General features: G+C 39.3%; 6 protein-coding genes and 1 long non-coding RNA gene across 7 annotated transcripts; 5 read left to right on the forward strand and 2 right to left on the reverse strand.

Moving 5' to 3' along the window:
• The first annotated feature begins 2,259 nt into the window (after positions 1-2,259).
• LOC116169192 lies at positions 2,260-3,455 on the forward strand. Its single transcript, XM_031485221.1, has 2 exons — positions 2,260-2,580; positions 2,661-3,455. The coding sequence occupies exons 1-2, from the start codon at positions 2,260-2,262 to the stop codon at positions 3,453-3,455; spliced, it is 1,116 nt and encodes a 371-aa protein (XP_031341081.1).
• Positions 3,456-4,252: 797 nt separating this feature from the next.
• LOC116169780 (lipid droplet-associated hydrolase) lies at positions 4,253-5,675 on the forward strand. Its single transcript, XM_031485949.1, has one exon. The coding sequence runs from the start codon at positions 4,578-4,580 to the stop codon at positions 5,487-5,489; it is 912 nt and encodes a 303-aa protein (XP_031341809.1). The 5' UTR covers positions 4,253-4,577; the 3' UTR covers positions 5,490-5,675.
• A 286-nt stretch (positions 5,676-5,961) lies between these two features.
• Positions 5,962-6,368, forward strand: LOC116168574. The gene is made up of 3 exons (XR_004144791.1): positions 5,962-6,048; positions 6,212-6,253; positions 6,305-6,368. It is a non-coding gene; the product is annotated as an uncharacterized LOC116168574 (long non-coding RNA).
• A 428-nt stretch (positions 6,369-6,796) lies between these two features.
• LOC116169193 lies at positions 6,797-7,520 on the reverse strand. Its single transcript, XM_031485222.1, has 2 exons — positions 7,111-7,520; positions 6,797-7,061 (listed from the first exon to the last, which is right to left on the reverse strand). The coding sequence occupies exons 1-2, from the start codon at positions 7,518-7,520 to the stop codon at positions 6,797-6,799; spliced, it is 675 nt and encodes a 224-aa protein (XP_031341082.1).
• A 747-nt stretch (positions 7,521-8,267) lies between these two features.
• Positions 8,268-15,287, forward strand: LOC116168098 (DNA topoisomerase 3-alpha). The gene is made up of 12 exons (XM_031483763.1): positions 8,268-8,483; positions 8,531-8,740; positions 8,788-9,040; positions 9,086-9,256; positions 11,344-11,765; positions 12,029-12,313; positions 12,363-12,553; positions 12,864-13,281; positions 13,331-13,475; positions 14,040-14,453; positions 14,500-14,771; positions 14,818-15,287. The coding sequence occupies exons 1-12, from the start codon at positions 8,328-8,330 to the stop codon at positions 15,085-15,087; spliced, it is 3,207 nt and encodes a 1,068-aa protein (XP_031339623.1). The 5' UTR covers positions 8,268-8,327; the 3' UTR covers positions 15,088-15,287.
• On the reverse strand, positions 14,979-15,736 carry LOC116168100 (protein chibby homolog 1). The gene is made up of 3 exons (XM_031483765.1): positions 15,383-15,736; positions 15,236-15,339; positions 14,979-15,188 (listed from the first exon to the last, which is right to left on the reverse strand). The coding sequence occupies exons 1-3, from the start codon at positions 15,546-15,548 to the stop codon at positions 15,126-15,128; spliced, it is 333 nt and encodes a 110-aa protein (XP_031339625.1). The 5' UTR covers positions 15,549-15,736; the 3' UTR covers positions 14,979-15,125.
• Positions 15,737-16,203: 467 nt separating this feature from the next.
• LOC116168099 (exocyst complex component 7) lies at positions 16,204-19,800 on the forward strand. Its single transcript, XM_031483764.1, has 11 exons — positions 16,204-16,529; positions 16,575-16,783; positions 16,835-16,952; positions 17,822-18,051; positions 18,101-18,460; positions 18,509-18,688; positions 18,736-18,970; positions 19,015-19,231; positions 19,276-19,387; positions 19,440-19,573; positions 19,623-19,800. Exons 1-11 carry the CDS (start codon positions 16,313-16,315, stop codon positions 19,723-19,725), a joined length of 2,115 nt encoding a protein of 704 aa, XP_031339624.1. The 5' UTR covers positions 16,204-16,312; the 3' UTR covers positions 19,726-19,800.
• The last annotated feature ends 732 nt before the right edge of the window (positions 19,801-20,532 follow it).

Here is a 20,532-nt window from a genome sequence, read left to right on the forward strand (position 1 = left end):
CGGGTTTTTGCTATCCATGTGAGTTTGTCATCAACTTTATAACCTCCAGATCTTCACGCATCCATCATTTTTATAATAACTTTTTGGCCCAATAGTATACGTTGCTGAAAAACCATAGCGACCTTTCTTATATTCTTAAGATCATGTTTACCAATTTTCAAGGCGATCGGGCGTTTCTAAACAGTTATTGTTATTGTGCACAACTGCACATGGACAGAGATACAAACGGACAGATAGGCAGACCGCAATACAAAATTATAAACTATTTCGAGGATCGTTACTAATTCAACACACTACATTCTTTCGACCTGGATATTCTCTCCCAATATACGCCCTGGCTCAGACGACTTCCTAGCAATATAATTTGTTTACAAAAAAATGTTAGTTCTTAATTTATACGTTGCATTTCTTTTTGCTAATTCCGAGAATTGTCCTTTCTTAGAAAAAAAATAATTATATAAATCGTTTAAACAATGAAAATCTAAGTTGGGTACAAATTAGTGTTGAATTCATAGTTTTTAATGCGACTAGTAGTCTAGGCGATAGAGACTGTAAAATTGGCAAACTGGACATTTTGAGGTGGAAAAGAAAAAAATGGTGGAATATGTTCAGTTAGGTGTCAAAAACAACATATTAAAAATCTCATCCTCCAGACCCTGTGCTAAAGGCTCCAGCCACCCCACCATCCCCCAAAAACCGTGTTTTCGCTCTTTTTGGCTGATATCTCGCGATCTATGAGGTCTATATGAAATATTTTTAGCAATATTTCTCGGGAAATTTTATGCAAGGTAGATACTCAGAAGTTAGCCTAGGTGTACCTCTTAGCCTAGGAAATTCATAAAAGGAGGCAAAAATCATCAATTTTCGTGTTTTTTTGCGGTTTTTTGCAAATATATCGCGACCTTCAGGGCTAGATGATATATGTTTAGCTGAAAATGCTCTTCGTGCAATTTCATACGAGATAGGTAACTGAAGAGTTGGCGTAAAGTCACCTTTAACCTTCAACTTTCATGTGTGAGGAAATATTCATTGTAAAACAAAGTATTTCTATGTACCATTTATTAACGTAAAAACAGTATTTTCATATTAAAATATTCACACATTCATTTATACCTCAACGTAATCATTACCCTTATACTTATCCAAATCAATTCGTACTTTTTCGATCAGACTTCTTAATCAAAAGTTATAGACTAGAAACCAATTTGAAAAAAAATTCAAAGGGCTGTAACTTTTGAACTAGTAGCCCAATCTTGGAACTGTTTGAAATTATTGATTCTACAGGCCACATTCTATAAGAAAATTTTTTTTCCGGGTCGATCTGAGACAATTTTTTTTTCGGGGCTCAAAAAAGGCAGTGTATAACCTTCCTTTTTTACCAAAAATCGACTACACCAAAATTTCTCGGGAAAACACTTTTTCATATTAATTTTGGTGCGTAGAATCCAAATCAATTCGTACTTTTTCGATCAGACTTCTCAATCAAAAGTTATAGACTAGAAACCAATTTTTAAAAAAAATTCAAAGGGCTGTAACTTTTTTAACTAGTAGCCCAATCTTGGAGCTGTTTGAAATTATGGATTCTACAGGCCACATTCTATAAGAAAATTTTTTTTCCGGGTCGATCTGAGACAATTTTTTTTTCGGGGCTCAAAAAAAGGCAGTGTATAACCTTCCTTTTTTACCAAAAATCGACTACACCAAAATTTCTCGGGAAAACACTTTTTCTTATTAATTTTGGGTGCGTAGAATCCAAAACAATTCGTACTTTTTCGATCAGACTTCTCAATCAAAAGTTATAGACTAGAAACCAATTTCGAAAGAAAATTCAAAGGGCTGTAACTTTGAACTAGTAGCCCAATCTTTGAACTGTTTGAAATTATGGATTCTACAGGCCACATTCTATAAGAACATTTTTTTTCCGGGTCGATCTGAGACAATTTTTATTTCGGGGCTCAAAAGAAGGCAGTGTTTAACCTTCCTTTTTTACCAAAAATCGACTGCACCAAAATTTCTCGGGAAAACACTTTTTCTTATTAAATTTGGTGCGTAGAATCCAAAACAATTCGTACTTTTTCGATCTGACTTTTCAATCAAAAGTTATGGACTAGAAACCAATTTCAAAAGAAAATTCAAAGGGCTGTAACTTTTGAACTAGTTCGATTTTTGGTAAAAAAAGGAAGGTTTAAACACTGGCTTCTTTTGAGCCTCGAAAAAAAATTGTCTCAGATCGACCCGGAAAAAAAATTTTCTTATAGAATGCGACCAGATATGCTGAACAGAATACACGAGGGACACCTTGGAATCATAAAATGTCGTGCACGAGCCAAGGAAACAATCTGGTGGCCCGGTATTGCTAAACACATCGATGATAAGGTAACTGGTTGCGAGAAGTGTATCGAACACAGAATAACACCAACAGAGCCGCTTATGGCCTCAGAAGTGCCCGAATACCCCTGGCAAATCATAGCTTTGGATTTGTTCGAGGCTAACAAGAAACATTATCTGGTTGTAGTAGATTACTTCTCCAGATACATAGAGGTAGCAAGTCTACTGCCTCAGAAGTCATTGCAAAGCTTAGTACTTTCTTAGCAAGGTGGGGAATACCAGAAAAGATTCGTTCAGACAACGGACCTTGTTTTAACAACCAACTTTTTAAGAATTTCTCCCAAAGGTTCGGATTTAAGCATGTTACAAGTAGCCCCTTGTATCCCCAATCCAACGGTCAAGCAGAATCGGCCGTTAAAATTGCGAAGAAAATTATTTTAAAATCAAATGACCCAAATTTAGGATTGTTAAGCTACAGGACTACCAAACTTCAGTGTGGATTTTCCCCTTCAGAGCTAATAATGGGCAGAACACCCCGTACTACCTTACCAACAAATAAAATGAATCTAATTCCTAAATGGGACTATTTACCGGATTATATTAGGCGTAGAAAAATTGAGATTCAGGTATACACTGATAATTTTAACAAACACCACAGAACCAAAGTAGTTCAAAATTTAAATGTTAACGATAGAGTTTGGATTACAAACTTAAAGAAATACGGTGTGGTGGTCAATGAAGGACCTGAACCAAGATCATACGTTGTAATAACTGATAACAAGCACTATCGACGAAATAGATCTCACCTAATAAAGGCAAATGATACAGCAAATGATACATTAAACCGCTACCCTTACGAATTGTTTGAATGGCCGGAAGAATTGGAAGACCGGACGTCAACGCAGGAAGATCTAAAACGGGGAGGAAGAGCGGAAGAGAGAAGTCTGACGGAAGAGACTGAACAGCGTCCACTGGTAGGAAATGATTATGTCCAGTCAAACGAAGACAATGGTGTAACTCGAGGTGTTATTCCAGCAGAGCAACAGTTTTACACAACCAGATCGGGTCGCGTGGTAAGGCCACCGAGGTCTCGTTGTGAGTGTGGAAACCTTGCTTGTAGTCATTAGTGCCATAAACCCGTAGTTATAAAGACAAGACTATAGTATTAAGTTGACAATTCTAAATCAGTTGTTTAAGTGAAACCGAACTTGCCTGATAAACTATTCTAAAGACTTTGAACTTTAAGACATAAAAAGGGGGGATGTAATATAAGGTAAACGTGACAACGTTGCACGGGTCTCGTACACCGGAACCGGAAAGACAGTCACGACGACAGAAGTCACGTGGATGTACGCGACAAGAGGTAGGTGCAAATTAATCAGTATATAACATGTAGAATCGATAATTTCAAACAGTTCCAAGATTGGGCTACTAAAAAAGTTACAGCCCTTTGAATTTGCTTTCCAAATTGGTTTCTAGTCTATAACTTTTGATTGAGATGTCTGATCGAAAAAGTACCAATTGTTTTCCCGAGAAATTTTGGTGTAGTCGATTTTTGGTAAAAAAAGGAAGGTTAAGTATTCAAATACTATGCGAAGTATTCGAATACTTCTCAAAGTATTCAAATACCTTGCGAAGTATTCGAATAGGTACTAAATATTTGTGAAAGTTTTTGAGTTACAAATACAAATACTGCTTCCATAAAAGTATTTAAGTACAAAGTATTTGAATACTTTAAAGGATTTGAATACTAAAAAGTATTTACAAAATCAAATACTGCCCAGCTCTGCTCATAATTACGAATTTATTGCGCGAGTTACAAATTACTCCTCATAATGTCCGAAATCGGCGTGTCGTAATAGTTGCGCCATCCCTGTGAAGTTTACAGAACTACTTTTCAAAAGAATGGAATGAAATATCAAAAGATGGCCAATACGTAAAAAAAAAGTGTCTAAATATCGGGGAAATTCGGAAAAATACTTTGAATTTGATTTGATTCTCAGTTTTCGATACTCCTGTTTGCGAAAAGTGGTTTACCGAGACGAAAATGATCGATAATTACGCGAATCGTACCATAACGATTTCAGCCAATCCGGTTTATGTGGATAATCGTTTCCGTAAAAAGGTGAACAGCTGCCTATTAAGGCAGGTCATGACTGTTATTGTACCGTTGTTTGAGGTTAGGTAGTTACGTTGAACTCTTCACTTTTCTTCACAATTAGTTAGCTGTTGCATGCAGAAACGAAGAGATGCAAGAGGCTTACTTAAATATCTACGGTGTACCTACAAGAGTACAAACTTGGGGTCGATGGGTGGAAGAATCTTATAACAAGAGTGAACCCGAAGACCTAGTGCTGTTCATTCCAGGAAATCCGGGCGTAACACAATTCTACACGTCGTTCCTGAAGAGGCTGCACGAGGAACTGGGCTACACCGTCTGGATTTTAAGTCACGCCGGTCACGAACTGCCGAAATCAAAACTCAGAGAAGCGCCACGCCTAACGGACAACGAGAAGATATACGGACTTGAGGGGCAGGTCAATCACAAGCTGGCTTTCATTGACACGTACGTGCCGAAAAATGCGCGAGTTTACTTTGTAGGTCACTCTATCGGTGCCTATGTAATTTTAGACATTTTAAAGAAATCGTGGGTGAAATCGAATACAAAGGGCGCGTATCTGCTGTTTCCCGCAATCGAGTATTTGGCCCAGACCGAGAACGGCTGGTATATGGTGAACGTTGTTAAGTACTTCATTCGCATATTACTATTCCTCGCATGGATTTTCACCATACTTCCGTTCATACTACAGTTCTCACTCATCAAAGGGTACGTACTGTTTTACTCCATACTAAACGTGCACATGAGGACAATTATCAACTTCATACGGCCAGACGTGATAGATAAGGTTTTTTATTTGGCAATGGACGAGATGCACAACGTAAAGGAACGCGAGACCGGCGTGCTTTTAGAGAACAAGACGAAAATCAAGCTGTATTACGGCGCAAACGACGGGTGGTCGCCGCAGAGATATTGTAAGCAGCTGAAAAGGGACATTCCGGATATCGATGCTGAGATTTGCACTCGCAACTTCGAGCACGCGTTTGTTTTGAGGCATCCCGAGGAAGTTGCAGTGATGGTAGCGAAATGGATAAAGCATTAGACGGTGAATTGTAATGGTGATGGCACGGGACATCTATCCTATGGTTTTCGGAGTAAATCGGTGCAACTGGGCTGGATATGACGAGATTATGAAGATAACATAAATGCTAATATATGTTTGTCAAACCTTCCCTATAAATAAATACCAACTGTTTTGTACTCTCTTATAATAAAAGCTTTATTTTTGTATGTGGCTTTATTTCAGTATTCCACCTTCCAAATAAGTGTCTTTGCAAAGCTTTTCGATATAAGGAGGCAAGACCTCCAAAAGAAGCAATTTGTCCATTGCATGTTGGGAAATTTGGGCGAAAACGAAGATTAAATTGTGAGCTTTAAAATAGCTAGATCAAATACTAATAAAGTACCCCAGCAAGAGTATGTTATTATTTCTGTTGAATCTCGGTAAAGGTGTATTTGCAACTTTAGTAATATTACTCGTGTGAATCCGGCGTAAGTTTTATCAGACGGATCAGTATCCACAGACACTGCGTAAGCGAACGGGTCTTTCTCTTTCAAGGAAGTTTACTTCCATCCTTTTTCAATAGGAAAAATTAGAAAAGGTATGTGCTAAAAAATATTACTTTCCTCTACGATCATCCCCTAAATTACATTAAATATAAAAGAATGTTTGCTATTTTCCATTAAAGTATAATCATAATTAAACGTCTACAACAAAATTTTGTAAATGAAAGAGAATTTAATTAAAAAATTTTGTATTTGCAGGTGGTGTAGGTTAAGTTCTACATACCAGCTATCAAGAAAATGGTAAGTTTCCTCATATTTTCCGCGATTTCTTTAATAATTGTCTACTTACAGCCGCGAGAAATTACAGAAATTAAAGACTTCCTTTTGAAAGCGAGGCGAAAGGATGCCAAATGTGAGTAGCCCTTCGCTTGGGAGTTGTTCCATAACGTTTTGTGTTACAGCTGTTAAGATAAAGAAGAACCCTGAAAATGTCAAGTTCAAAGTGCGCTGCTCACGATTCTTGTATACACTTGTAATTACGGACAAAGAGAAGGCGGAGAAACTGAAACAGTCACTTCCACCAGGTGGGTCGTTGTTATCATTACGTAGCCCACTATTTTTCGATGGTATAAAATGTTTTATGTCGTGAAAGACTGTGGGGAGACTAATGCTAATACTTACCTCGGTACAATTTCAAAAGTAGTTGTACCGCCAATTACGTTAGCAACATTTCAATTTTTTAATTTTAAAATTGTAACACCGTTCTTTTTTTTGCAGGTTTGCAAGTGAAGGAAGTTAAATAAAATGTACGTTCTTATTTTTATTGATTCATAATAAAGTGACTTAAGGATTATTGTTATGCGTTCTTATATCGAATAATTCTTCAGAGTCTGAGCCTTCGTCGGTACGTAGTGTTCTGTACTTTCTTGGGGGAAACCTTCGGATTTTACGCATGAATAATATAAAAGCAGCTTTGATTAGCAGAAAAAATGCAAAGCTGGTGAGTCCAATAATGACTGCCCAGCAAATTGTGTCAAAGGCAAGCCATTCGGTGGGATCCCACTTGTATTCTGTACTTAAAGTTTGGGGCATTCTGTACGTTTGACGCCTGCAATATTTACTTAAGGGTTGGAGTTAAAATTCAATAGTGTACCTACTCTGTCACGTTAATGACAGTGTCAAACGGGTTTTTTAGTTCTTCCATTAGCTCCTCTCCCAGCTCGTGAAATACGGTCTTACCTAACCAGTCTGCTAAATCAGCCCGTCCCAGTTGACGCAAACGGTGCTGGACAACTTCGTGCGTCTCCCCCTTTCCTTCGCCCTTCTGCGAATTCCAGTGTAGTAAAAGTCGAATGCACGGTATGTCTTTGGACACGTTTTCTTCGGCAACATCGAGCGCTTTAGGTTCCTTGTAGGAGCTGAAGTGTAAGGAGGCGACTAGTCGTCTGCACTCTTCCGGATGTAAGTGATCTGCTAAATACTGAAATTCTGCAATGTTTAAGTCTATTGTTGCCCAGGATAAATAATTATAAGTGAATATTAAGAGTAGTTTTTGAATATGCCACATATACCCGCTTTAAAATTAAAATTAAAGTGCGTTTGAACTACAATATACAGCAGTGGACCTAATTTTCATCATCCAAGGTACTTAAGCTACTCTTGCTCTGAGCAGGTACTGATCATAAACCAGTTTGGTAGTGAACGTTCCGACAAAAGACACTCTATCCCAATAGAATAAAATGTAACTTTCCTAGTTATAAAATGAGCAATAGTTTTTGAACTTTTGCTGCTGTAAAAGAAATGCAGAAATTATTAGGCGTGAAGCAGAATGTGAAGGGACAGCTTGAAGGAGTGGGTACGAAGAACTCATGAGCAAGGATTGTGAAGTAGGCGTAAAGACGCACAATAAAGATGGGGAGAGATGAGGGAGATATAATATGCATGTAAAAAAGATGGTGAGAAGGTGAAATGCAAAAGATGCTTTTCCTTGGGATTTTTAGAACAAATTTTTGGTTTAATTAAAAAAAAAGAAACTCAAATTTTCTTCGTGTGATAATTAAAAAAATATAAAGCCCTTGACTCCCCTTGCTTGCGTGCTTCGTTCACCTCTCCGGCGATGGAAGAAGGAATGGATGTGTATTTAATTCTAACAAAAAAACTGAGGAGTTTATTTTCAATTTGTTACAAATGTTGTAAATATTAAAACTTGCCATAAAAAATGTTTTTAAGACTGGAACATTGATTTATAAGCACCCGGTAGTGAAGAACGTAAGTAGTTCAAAGTACATTATATATTAGTTCCAATGGACTCCATTCTGGAAGAAGTCCATTGTTTATTAGAATACTAACCTCAAATTTCAAAAAAAATGTTTAAATGCATTTATTTTGTTACTTAAATGTAATTAAGACTAGTGTAAGAATATTATGTACGAATCAAGCGAAACCGATAATGAAATATTTAAATGTAGCTGAGAAAAATGACGCGGCGAAGAATATTGCCGCTCTTTTATCAAGGGGTGCCTCCACCAGGGTGAGTAGACCCGTTTGCCGAATACGCTTCCAACTCCCTTCTTTCAGAGGGAAGGTTTGTCGAACTACAATAAAATTTACGAATTTGACACCACAATCTTCGGACAACCGGCCCGGATGGTTATGACTTCGGTCTCCGGTCATTTGCTCAACTACGAATTTGTGACGACCTACCGAGCGTGGCAATCGTGTCATCCCGTAGCGTTATTCGATGCGCCCGTCGTGAAACAATGCCCTGCGAATTACGATAATATTAAAGTGCTTTGGTACTTTGTCGAAGTGTATTTTACAGTGAATCGTTGCAGAGGACCCTCGAGCGCGAGATACGCCAATGTCAGGGGTTAATTATATGGACTGATTGTGATCGAGAGGGGGAGAACATCGGGTTTGAGGTCATTAAGGTTTGTACCGACATTAAACCGAATATACCGGTCTACAGAGCTAAGTTTTCCGAAATTACCGCCGCCTCGGTGTTTCGTGCCTTAAACACTTTGGGACAACCGAATAAAAATATTAGCGACGCCGTTGATGTTCGCCAGGAGCTTGATTTGAGAACAGGTAGAATTCGCAGTGAAACATTATCATTTGAGAGTTAGTCTTTAGGTGCTGCGTTTACGAGGTTACAAACGCTGAGGTTTCAGAAGGTATTTCCCGATAAGCTGTCAGATAAACTCATTAGTTACGGCTCGTGTCAATTTCCTACCTTGGGATTTGTGGTCGAACGGTACAATGCGATTGAGGAATTTGTACCGGAAGATTTTTGGAGGATTAAAAGTACTGTGGCCGAAGGGTAGATCACATATGAGTAGTGTACACTAATATACTATTTACTTGAGGGGGTTATCCACTGACATTTCACTCACAGAATATGACATTTTGCCACATTACTCACTATGTGAACAATACAGGAAGTATTAGGAACACATATTTACAGAAATATGTACTAGTACATGCTTTATTGCTAAGAGCCCATTTATTTGGTATGGCAATGGCTGGGGGCTATTCCATTCCCACCCCCCGGTGCTACATATATTCTCTCAAAACATTCAGCCCTAAGGACTCCCTGATAGTTTTTCATAACGGACCATCGAATCTTCCTTTCCTAAGGAGCATCCTTCCCCCACAGGCTTCTAGTGATACTTTCGAAGGCCCTTTTCTAAAAAGTATGATTCAAAAGTTCGAAAAGCACTAAATATTTCGGGGGAGAAAGTGGAACCGGGCGGTCTTAGGGATATGGAATACCCCCCAGGAAAAAGGGAATATTTGATGTTCCTTTTCCTACAATTAGCATAAGATTTTCGTGCTCTAGAGGAAGTGGTTGGGGGTTATTCTATACCCCCAGACCCCTGTAAAATGTTCAGCCCTAGGCCTCCCTGATAGTTTTTTATAATGGTGCGTCGAACCTTCCTTTCCCATGGAGCATCTCTTCCCATCAAGCTCCTAGGTAAAATGTAGGGGGGTCTGGATGCGCTATTACAGTCATTTTCTTCGCTGTCCGGCCGTCCGAGTAAATAGTACAGTATAAATCAAATATGCGCATGCGCAAACTGTGATTGTGATCAACTGTTTAACCATAAATAATGGTTTCTTGTGTGTCCATTAAGGATCAAGCGATAGCGATGTATCGGTCCCCAATGGTCGATATATTTATACAAACATCTCATCATTTAGAGTGTTGTGGGTGGGTGCACCATCCTGTTGAAACCAATAGTTTCCAACCTTTTCTTTTTGCGGGTCGTACATGGGTGTTTTGTAATGAACAAGCTACTCAATACAGTATGTACTTTTTTTACGGGCCATATAAAAAAATAAAGTTGATGGTGATTTCTCTGAAACGAAACCATGTATCGAAAATTTCTCAAAATTGGCTTGTAGAGCTCAAAATGAGTCAATAAGAAAGGGTTTTTTATTTTTCTGTATCTGTTTAAATAACACCAAAAAAAAATGAAAACTAAATCGGCAAATTTCGGTTTTTCTGGCATATCTTCCAAAGTAATCGGACCATGACCTTCATTGGCTTCTGAGATCCCCATGATAGACACCCATATCTTGAACACAGTGTATATGCAAAACTAGTGAAATGACCAAAGAAACTGTGGTTCTGTCTTTTTTTGAATCCATAATTTGATTCAGTTCCAAGTTCAAAAGTTACAGCCCTTTGAATTTTTTTCGAAATTGGTTTCTAGTCTATAACTTTTGATTGAGAAGTCTAATCGAAAAAGTACGAATTGTTTTGGATTCTACGCACCAAAATTAATAAGAAAAAGTGTTTTCCCGAGAAATTTTCGTGCAGTCGATTTTTGGCAAAAAAGGAAGCCTTTTTTTGAGGCCCGAAAAAAAAATTGTCTCAGATCGACCCGGAAAAAAAAATTTCTAATAGAATGTGGCCTGTAGAATCCATAATTTCAAACAGTTCCAAGATTGGGCTACTAGTTCAAAAGTTACAGCCCTTTGAATTTTCTTTCGAAATTGGTTTCTAGTCTATAACTTTTGATTGAGAAGTCTGATCGAAAAAGTACGAATTGTTTTGGATTCTACGCACCAAAATTAATAAGAAAAAGTGTTTTCCCGAAAAATTTTGGTGCAGTCGATTTTTGGTAAAAAAGGAAGGTAATACACTGCCTTTTTTTGAGTCCCGAAAAAAAAATTTTCTCAGATCGACCCGGAAAAAAATTTTCTAATAGAACCCATAACACCCATATCTTGGACACAGTGTATATGCAAAACTAGTGAAATGACCAAAGAAACTGTGGTTCTGTCTTTTTTTGTATCATCTACCGCTGACTTTAAGCTACCAAGGTGGTCTATCCTTCAATTATCACTATCCCACTATTGGAGTACACTAATTTCATTGATTGTAGTGAACCACACGATGAAAGACTTGACGGTAGATTTTAACTGGAAGCGCGACCGTCTGTTTGACAAAAACGCCTGCGAGGCAATTCTGGATATATGCCAGGAAAATCCTCAGGCAACCGTCGAAGAGGTGGAGAGCAAGTCGAAAAGCAAGTGGCGACCTTTGCCGCTGGACACGGTCGAATTGGAAAAGACGGCATCTCGCAAGCTGAGAATAAACGCAAAGGACACGATGAAAATCGCCGAGAAATTATACACGCAAGGTCTTATAAGTTATCCACGTACGGAAACGAATATTTTCCCGAGAGAACTGAATTTGGTGCCGTTGGTGGAACAACAGACCGTCGATAATCGATGGGGGCCTTTCGCGCAGCGTGTTCTCAACGAAGGTGGGCCAAATCCGAGACAAGGGCGTAAATCTGATCAGGTACGGTGTGGTGAACGTGTTAATTGCAGCATGAATTGAGCTACCCCTCTCCATGTTCTGAACTTCATTTTATTTCGTGCTCCGCGTCCCATTTGAAATAAGAGAGCGACTTATCTTACTCATTCAAACCTATTAAAATGTTAATTAAACATCTGCTATAAAATAATGTCATTAAAGATCATTTTTAAAAATAAGGGAGGCCAACTTTACAGCCTCTTCACACTATAGCAATAAATATTACGTTTAACAAGCTTTTCCTGTAGGCTCACCCTCCCATTCACCCTACAAAGTACGCCAACAACTTGAACGGCAACGAGCAGCGAATTTACGAGTACATCGTAAGACACTTTCTGGCCTGCGTCAGTAAAGACGCGATGGGACACGAAACCGTCGTACACGTCGATATCGCCGACGAAAAATTTCTCGCCAAGGGTTTGTTTATACTCGAAAGAAACTACCTGGACGTCTACACCTACGATCGATGGAACGCGAAGGAGATACACGAGTACCGGGTCGGCGAAACCTTCATGCCGTCCAACCTTTCACTGGTAAGTGGGGCTCGTGTAAATTGCGCTGGTGTAAAAGCGACTTTTATAGGCCGAAAGTACCACATCGCCGCCTAAGTTGCTTACCGAAGCCGATTTAATTGCGCTTATGGAAAAGTACGGTATCGGAACCGACGCGACTCACGCTGAGCATATCGAAACAATTAAAACGCGCGAGTACGTCGGATTACACGAGAATATTTATTTCGTTCCGGGCACGCTCGGAATGGGATTGGTTGAAGGGTGAGGATATATTTTTTGTTGTTACTGTTTTGTTATTGTCTTGCCTCAAATAAGCTTCACGGTTTGAGTATTTTGCGAGTGCTTTTTAATATACAGGGTGTCACAAGCTGATTCATATCGCACATGGGAAATTACAACTAATATTTTCTCAAATTCTGTTGCTCCTAAATATATAATATTAATAATAATAATGTTTATTTCCACCAAAAAAAAAACAGAAAAGGGGAAAAAAATACATACAAAAATAGAATCAATTAATGCGAATTTTGCCATTTACCTAATTGCTCATTTCACCTTGTCACTATTAAAGGTACAACCGGATTGGTCTAGAGGTATCTTTAGCCAAACCCAATTTGCGTGCAGATTTTGAGAAAGATTTAAAACTAATCTGCGACGGTCACAAAAATCCCGAAACGGTGCGTCGCGAGCAAATCGAAAAATACAGGGCGGTGTTTGGGATTGTAACCGAAAGAATTTTGGAAATCGACGACAGCCTAGGAAATCGGCTGGAGGACAGACCGCGCCCGTTGGAGAACGAGGCGATCCCGCAAGACGATTTCAGACCTGTCATGAAATGCCCCAAGTGTAACGGCGATTTAGTTATTCGCAATCGCAAGACGGGCACAGGGAAGTATTTGAGTTGTACCTCGTATCCTCAGTGTAAAAATGCAATTTGGCTTCCGGTTTCGATCGATACGATCGAGGTGCTCGAGGAAAGTTGTAATATTGTAAGAGCGTTTTTTGTAATGTGCACTCTGAGGAATATTATCGTTACAGTGTGGACCTACGGTTAAGAAGTTAAGGGTGAAGTTTAAGCACAATCCGTTTTTGGGCGAGCCGAACCCAAACACTATTTGTATTGGGGGGTGCGATAATATTGTTTTGGATACATTGAACATTAGCGCATCGTCAGTAAGAGGGGGTAAGTTTTGCAACGGGCATAATTCTTCGTATAATTGTTTCGTTTAACTAAAAGTTTGACCTAAATGCTACTTTTAATGTTCAAAGCTCCCAATTATTAGTAGGATCTTCTTTAGCTTGTGCGCACGTCTCGGTGTGTTATGACGTCATCTCTAAGTATGTTTACATAGCATCATGCGAATATCATATCAAATATATTACGCACACAACCAAGCGATGTCAGGGAAACCTTCTTTGGGACAAAAACCCTGGCATAGCCCACACACATACATAAACTAAATTAACAAAAAATTAACTTACTTGTTCGCCTATCTTCCTGTTTCTTTCCTGGTAAAAATCGAGCTTTTTTACCAAAGACGCGACGATTTTTTTAAATTTTGTTCATACGTTGGCATTACAATATTCCCCAAAAACAGAATTGATGACGTGCGCGCAATCTAGGCAAAATCCTACCTATAAAATAAGCCTAATTGACAGTTAAAAGAGGAAATTGGGACTAATATCCAGTTAAATGTAACAAACAGGACTACGCCTTCATAATGAGTATCTACCCTTAATTTTGCAGCAAATAGGACGAATGCGCCCAGTACGAATCGGGCACCAACTAACAACCGAAACGTTGCGCCCAATCAGAGTACATTAAATAATTGGGTAACCGGATCAAACAGAACCAATTCCTCCTCTCAACCATCAACCAGCACTCGTCAAGCAACTTCCAATGATACGCGTGATGATGCTAATGCATCGCTTTCATACTCAAACGCGCCCACTTTTCCCATGCCCGCTCAAACTGCGCGCCCAACCCAAACTGTTCGCCCATCTAATCCGGGCACTTCAAATTCTCGACCGCGAAGTTTCTTGGACGCCCCCACACCTCGAGGGCAACAAGGAGACGTCGCGAACGGACCAAACGCGAACGTGTGCAGTTGCAATCAGGAAGCCACGCTGCTCACTGTACGAAAGGAAGGTCCAAACAAAGGTAGTTGCCCTCACTTTAAATGTTCGAAAGTAAAGTAAAATTTTAGGACGACAATTTTACGCGTGTCCGAATAGGTCGTGCAATTATTTCGCTTGGGCGTCCGAAAGTGAGCCGAACGCGATGCGGCAGAACGCAGCCCCCCACGCGAACGCGGTGCGACAAAACGGAGCACCTACCATAGGAGGGCTAAAGTGCGATTGTAATTTAGATGCTGCCGAACGGATAGTGAGCAAAGATGGGCCGAATAAGGGCCGGAGATTTTTTTGCTGTCCGAAACCGATGGGGGAAGGTTGCAGATTTTTCAAATGGGCGGATGATGTACGTTTTTTAGTCACTTAGCTTGTTGCGTTTAACAATTTTGTAGGTTAATGGTACAAACGGCAACGATAATGGGCACGATCCGTACAATGGCCCTGGAGGAGCTCCGAACACCAGCTGGAACAGTGGCGGTGGTGGTGGTGGTGGAGGTAATTGGAGGAAAAAGAACACCAACTGGAAAAGTAAAAAGAAAACAAAAAGCACTGGTACACTTAAGCCTTATAATAAAAACGCTACACAACGGAAACCAAAGACATGTGGGATATGTCGACAAGAAGGTCACATTCGTACTAACTGCCCTAATCAACGTAATTAATTTTTGTACAATTTGTAAATATATCTATGATGTTAATCTTATTTCTTCAATCTGCTAAGTTCGCGTTGTTGCAGGTTATTCTCTGCAGTAGCTTGTGTGAGCTGCAATGTATTAATGTATATTTTAAATCCCTAGACAACTCACTTACCATATTAAGAAGAATTTGTATCTTTAACTTAAGTAAATTATTTTCCTCTTCAGTTGCTTGACATTTTTGATTCATTTTATATGTGTCTTTGGCCGCTTCGGACCCTACAAACTCTCGTAAAGCTAAGCCAGAATTAAAGGTATTTACCCGATTCCCAACGGCCGTTGCAAAAGTTTATCTTGTGCTCGCCCAATTGTAACTTGACGGTCCGATCATCTTCAATCAGATCCTCTAAGTTTTCGTTATTTAACGATAGGGCGCTTTTACGCAGCTTTGATTTTTTGGGCGAGAATTTGTTGTTAAAAAATGGCATGACGCTCGCAATTATTGATTAAACTTTCAATACAAACAAACTTCAAATTCGAAGCGGTGGCGCCAATTTTAAATTTCGTGCGCAGTGTTACCCATTTTTGTTTCTACAAAATGGCGTTATACTCTAGGTATCTGCTTAGATCATATGATCTAAGGGTATCTATTCCAATAAATCAGGCGGCGCTTATAAAGGCTCTGTGGCTCTGTCGGCTGACAGTACAGACTCAGACAGTCAGATCACCTGCATAACATTGGGCTTGTAGGAGAGACCACGTGGACCATGTGGTCTGTGACTGTGACGCCTTGATCAGAACCAGACATCAGCTCCATGCTGCAATCAGTTACGTACCTGGAACCAGGGAGGGTCCTATCCTTTATTGAGAGGAACGGGCTCTGAACTTAGTTGTGAAGGAAAGGGGGTAGACACAATGGGCCCTTGGCGTGCTGCCTGGTCGGGCTCCCTTTATGAATAGGTATATTAGAATCAGGAACTTTAGAATATCGGGCGATCAAAAATGGGTGACTGTCGAGTCGCCTTTGGAAGTTCAAGTTAGGTACGATTTCCCGAGAGTATATAGTTCCCATATAAACAAAAAATTCCAAAGGCGACTTATTTTTTATCGCTATGTATACTGAAGCATTAAATTTAAATGAATGTATCCAAAATTCTAAAACATGTCATTGAATTGAATGCGTCCAAATGTCATGAAAGAACTAGTAGAGGTTATGTTTGTTTTGTTCTCAAAACATAATAAATATTGAAAAATGATAAACGTAGAGGAATATAAGCTAGAAATTGAAAACAAACTGGAAAAAGAGCAAAGCCATTTGGACCTTCTAAAGGAACGAATCACTAAAAGCACACAAATCACAACGGGCATCGATGGAATTTTAAACACGTTCGAACAACGTCTCTCCAGGCTGGAAGACACCATCCTTCCCGTCTACAATGAGACTGAAAACTTACAGAAATGCCAATACAGTAAGCGCCCTTCTACACGTTTGTTTCTCCACTTATTCCTTACAGATATCGAGCGTACATTACAAGCATTGGACAACGTGATAAATTACTACGAAGTCTCCTCGCTGGTGGAGGACGTGATCGAGAAAGGCCCCTCGGTCGACTGCGACAACCTGGAAAAGTTGCACACTTACCTGCAGTCGTTAAATCAGCTTGCGGTCGCGCAGAAATATTTCGAAAAGCACATTCCGCAAAGTGTGGAACTCGATAACGTGGTAAGTTTGGTGTTTTAGCCCCGATCGTTTGTTCTGTGAAGCTTCTTGTAGACGACGCTGTTTAATAAGGGAAGTGACAAGTTACATTACGAATTTAAGACGATTTTGGATAAGTGGAACAAGCCGATGTTGCCGGTGACTTTGTTAAATTTAATCAATAATGATGAAGGTAATTGGAGCCTGAGGGTAAATAATTTAGGTCATTTTTGTGTAATAGTTTTAATGAATCCAGAGGAAAGAGAGCACTTTACACCTACCCCGTCCAGATCCCACCTTTGCATAATATGAAAAATGTATACAAAGTACAACCTTTTATATGAGATTCTAATATGACAGGGTTGCCATACATTTTATTTTTTATGGCTATGTAGGTATATGGAGCAGAGGAGAACATTATGTACAACTCTAAGAAACAAACCGTTCTAAGTGTTTTAATTGTATTCTGAATTTACCCTTAAAATGATAAAATAAGTAAGCATTTGTTATAAAATTAATATGCTGTTCCGATTTTCTAAAATATGCAAGCATTTATGCAATGTTTGCCAATATGCGTTTATATGCACTACCATATCTGTATATCGAGTTCGATCACACAAAAAAACGAGGTATTTAAACTCGCGCGCTTTTCAACCGTCGCGAAGCAAGCACTCTTGTCTCCAGTATTATACAAAACACCACTTCCACCATAAAACTCCTTCCTCATGAATTTTCAAATAAAGCGCCAATGACAACTAAACTTTAAAATACCACATGAAACGCGCACATCATCTCATAACAGAGACACGTGCTTTAATTAATTTTTGCCCGATAAAGCGACAAGATGTGTCTTACTTTTAACACCTACATGACGTTGTTTGCACAACATTATGTTTTGGTTTAGACATCTCTGGTCCGAGGGATTATCGAATATAGCACGTCCAAAATGTATGTGGGTAACAATTCAAAATGGCGCCCATTTACCAAAAGAAATTGACACTACATGATTTGACGTCAGTAAAATGGGCAAAGGTACCAGTGTGGTATTGTTGCAATTTACAGATACTTCAAACGAGGATGTTCCCCTATCTCCGGTCCAAATTCCGGAATCAACAAAGGTCGTTCTAATAAAAATCGCAAACTGGCTCTTGGACCATGATCGTGACGAGTACCTCACGGTCTACGGTAAGATTAGGGGCGGGGTTCTGCAACGGTCACTGACGTTGTTGAGAAACCACCAACGATCGGTGAGCGGTGGTAGCGTGCAGGGGATTGCCGGATCGCCAATGCTGGTACGCACGTCTTTTGCAGGTCTGCAAAACGTTGAACCTTTTTATTTAGAAACCGAAATTTCAAAATAGACACGAGGCGTCCAGACGGCCGTCAACTAGGCGTCTGCATCAAGTCTTCGAGAAAAAAGCCGGTCGCATGCTTCTACGCGCGTCGCAGACGATCGAACAGTCCACCGGCTTAGCGCTGGGGACGCGTCGTTCCTCCGCTCACTTGGACGTACCCTACAGTGGCGAGGAACTGGACAGCGAACAAGAAATGGAGAATTACTTAGTTTGCGTGGTGGCGCTTCACAAACTAATGCAGGTGGAGCAGTCGCTGATGAAAGGCATAATAACACCCACACATCAGCCGCGAGTTTTCGAATTAATTGTCCGCGACGCTATGGATACAATCGTTCAAGACGGCGAGGTTTGCATTGGCGCCACTTTAGTCGATCATATAACCGTAGTCTTTTAGAACATCGCAGCCCGAGCGAAACGCTGTATAAACCGTCACGACTTCTGCGCCGTTTTGGTTTTGTTTCCCATTCTGAAACAGTTGCTGATTTTGAAACCGGACTTCGAGCGGACAATTGAGGAGTGCGATCCGAATGTGAAATCCAAATTTGACTCGATCCTTTACACGCTGCACACCACAGTAGGTTATCACCTCGGCATGCGCGGTGTAAACAATTGATTTCTCAGGGTGCAAAGGCTTTAGAGGATTTCATCGAGAGTTTACGCTCAGATTCTGTTACTCAACTGCCAAAGGATGGCACTGTGCACGAGTTGACCAGTAATGTTTTGATGTTCTTAGAGCAGCTACTCGAGTACACCTCCACCTTGGGACGTGTATTAATGGATGATCTTAATTACAGCTCGCAGTTAGACAAACTTAAAGCTAGCGATAAGAATAAGGCCATTTTGGGATTATACATTAGTAAGTTTCTTCCCCTAAATTTTATCATTATCGTATGCTCTTAGAAAAAGTGCTCGTTCAACTTAATCACTCGTTACTAAGCAAGAGTGAGCAATACGGTGAAATTGCACTTAAGGCGTTGTTCCGTTTGAACAACAACAATTACGTATTGAAATCTCTACAACGCAGCAGCTTACTGGAGCTCTACCGAATTTCGGAACCGAAATGCGAGCAATACTACTATAACTCCATTCAAGAACAGAAAAAATCTTACTCGGCCAGGTAAGGTTGACTCGCCCCCCACGTTATACAAGGAATCCTTCTAGTTGGAGTAAATTGCTGAGCTACATCTGGAGTACGGATGACATGCCCGTAAACCTATTGCACACTGATCGAATGCGAGACAAAGACAGAGCGTTAATCAAGGAACGTTTCGCTGTAAGTTTCCCCCTTCCTTGCGTTGACCACAGACTTAATAAAGTGCATCTAGGGTTTCAACAAGGAATTGGAAGAGATTGCTCGAGTGCAGAGGAGTTACTCCATACCGGACGTTGAGCTTCGTGAAAGTTTAAAGAGAGACAATAAGGAGTATATAGTTCCCAAGTATAACGCCTTTTACGAATTGTAAATATGCCGTTTCTGCGCAATAAAATATGTTATTTTTATCTTTCAGGTACGGAAGCATGCATTTTTCAAAGAACCCGGATAAGTACGTGAAATATAAACCTGATGAAGTTTCCGCGATGATTGATCGATTTTTTGATGTCGCCGCGTGAATTTGTCAAATTATAAGTAAATGCTTTATTATATATATACTCTATTAATATTTATATACATATATAAAACATGAATAATTTTTCATATTTTCCTTTTAATAATACACTAATAACTAGGTATATAATAATTAAACACTAAACGTTACTTGATTTTAATCCATGCGATTAGTTAAGCAGATTAGACCTGAGTTCTGACAAGAAACAGACGATAATAATAATAATCATTTATTGTCCCAACAGAATATCTTCGAGAATGTACTTGTGTACTAAATAAGAAAAACAAAAGGACTGTAAATATTCAGAAAGAGAACTTAGAATTAAGCTAAATAGAGATTCCCAAAGAATAAATTAAATTCATATAAAAAAGCTCCATCCCGCAAGGGTCATGATACACATAATAATAATAGTTTTATTTAGTTAACCCTCAGAAAAAACAACAAAATTTACATCTGAAGGATTTGTAGGGGCAAAATAAACTGTCCAGTCATTAATATAAGTGTGAGCAAATGTGAGGTAGTTGAAACTGTGTATAGAGGGGATATGACCTTAGATGTTAAACCCTATACCTAAAAAAAAAAATAATAATAATAACTGAGATTTCAGTTTATTATTCTTTTACATCATATTTCATTGCAGTTGCCTCAATTCTCTCCGCTCCTTTATGTTTTAAAAGGTGTTTTTTAAGATGGAATTTATAATTTGTCTCATAATCACAATCAGCACATTTTAAATCCTTAGAAACTTTATGTGTTAAGTCCTTTGAAACTTTATGTTTTAAAAGATGTCGTTTCAAATTGCTTTTATCGT

This window comes from Photinus pyralis, unplaced genomic scaffold, assembly GCF_008802855.1.
Source record: "Photinus pyralis isolate 1611_PpyrPB1 unplaced genomic scaffold, Ppyr1.3 Ppyr1.4_LG4, whole genome shotgun sequence".
Taxonomy (NCBI): domain Eukaryota; kingdom Metazoa; phylum Arthropoda; class Insecta; order Coleoptera; family Lampyridae; genus Photinus; species Photinus pyralis.

What these genes read in the sequence shown, in the direction of transcription:
- LOC116168099 (XM_031483764.1), top strand. Translation starts at nt 16,313, where the DNA reads ATGATAAACGTAGAGGAATATAAGCTAGAAATTGAAAACAAACTGGAA. An exon ending in GTGTGGAACTCGATAACGTG is followed by an intron (nt 16,784 to 16,834) that starts GTAAGTTTGGTG and finishes AGCTTCTTGTAG; the next exon opens with ACGACGCTGTTTAATAAGGG. An exon ending in TTTAATCAATAATGATGAAG is followed by an intron (nt 16,953 to 17,821) that starts GTAATTGGAGCC and finishes TGCAATTTACAG; the next exon opens with ATACTTCAAACGAGGATGTT.
- LOC116168098 (XM_031483763.1), top strand. Translation starts at nt 8,328, where the DNA reads ATGCATTTATTTTGTTACTTAAATGTAATTAAGACTAGTGTAAGAATA. An exon ending in TGCCGTCCAACCTTTCACTG is followed by an intron (nt 12,314 to 12,362) that starts GTAAGTGGGGCT and finishes CGACTTTTATAG; the next exon opens with GCCGAAAGTACCACATCGCC. An exon ending in CGCATCGTCAGTAAGAGGGG is followed by an intron (nt 13,476 to 14,039) that starts GTAAGTTTTGCA and finishes TTAATTTTGCAG; the next exon opens with CAAATAGGACGAATGCGCCC.
- LOC116168100 (XM_031483765.1), bottom strand. Translation starts at nt 15,548, where the DNA reads ATGCCATTTTTTAACAACAAATTCTCGCCCAAAAAATCAAAGCTGCGT. An exon ending in CAACGGCCGTTGGGAATCGG is followed by an intron (nt 15,340 to 15,382) that starts GTAAATACCTTT and finishes GAGAGTTTGTAG; the next exon opens with GGTCCGAAGCGGCCAAAGAC. An exon ending in TACAAATTCTTCTTAATATG is followed by an intron (nt 15,189 to 15,235) that starts GTAAGTGAGTTG and finishes AATACATTGCAG; the next exon opens with CTCACACAAGCTACTGCAGA.
- LOC116169192 (XM_031485221.1), top strand. Translation starts at nt 2,260, where the DNA reads ATGCGACCAGATATGCTGAACAGAATACACGAGGGACACCTTGGAATC. An exon ending in AGAAGTCATTGCAAAGCTTA is followed by an intron (nt 2,581 to 2,660) that starts GTACTTTCTTAG and finishes CAACTTTTTAAG; the next exon opens with AATTTCTCCCAAAGGTTCGG.
- LOC116169780 (XM_031485949.1), top strand. Translation starts at nt 4,578, where the DNA reads ATGCAAGAGGCTTACTTAAATATCTACGGTGTACCTACAAGAGTACAA.
- LOC116169193 (XM_031485222.1), bottom strand. Translation starts at nt 7,520, where the DNA reads ATGTGGCATATTCAAAAACTACTCTTAATATTCACTTATAATTATTTA. An exon ending in ACTGTCATTAACGTGACAGA is followed by an intron (nt 7,062 to 7,110) that starts GTAGGTACACTA and finishes TAAATATTGCAG; the next exon opens with GCGTCAAACGTACAGAATGC.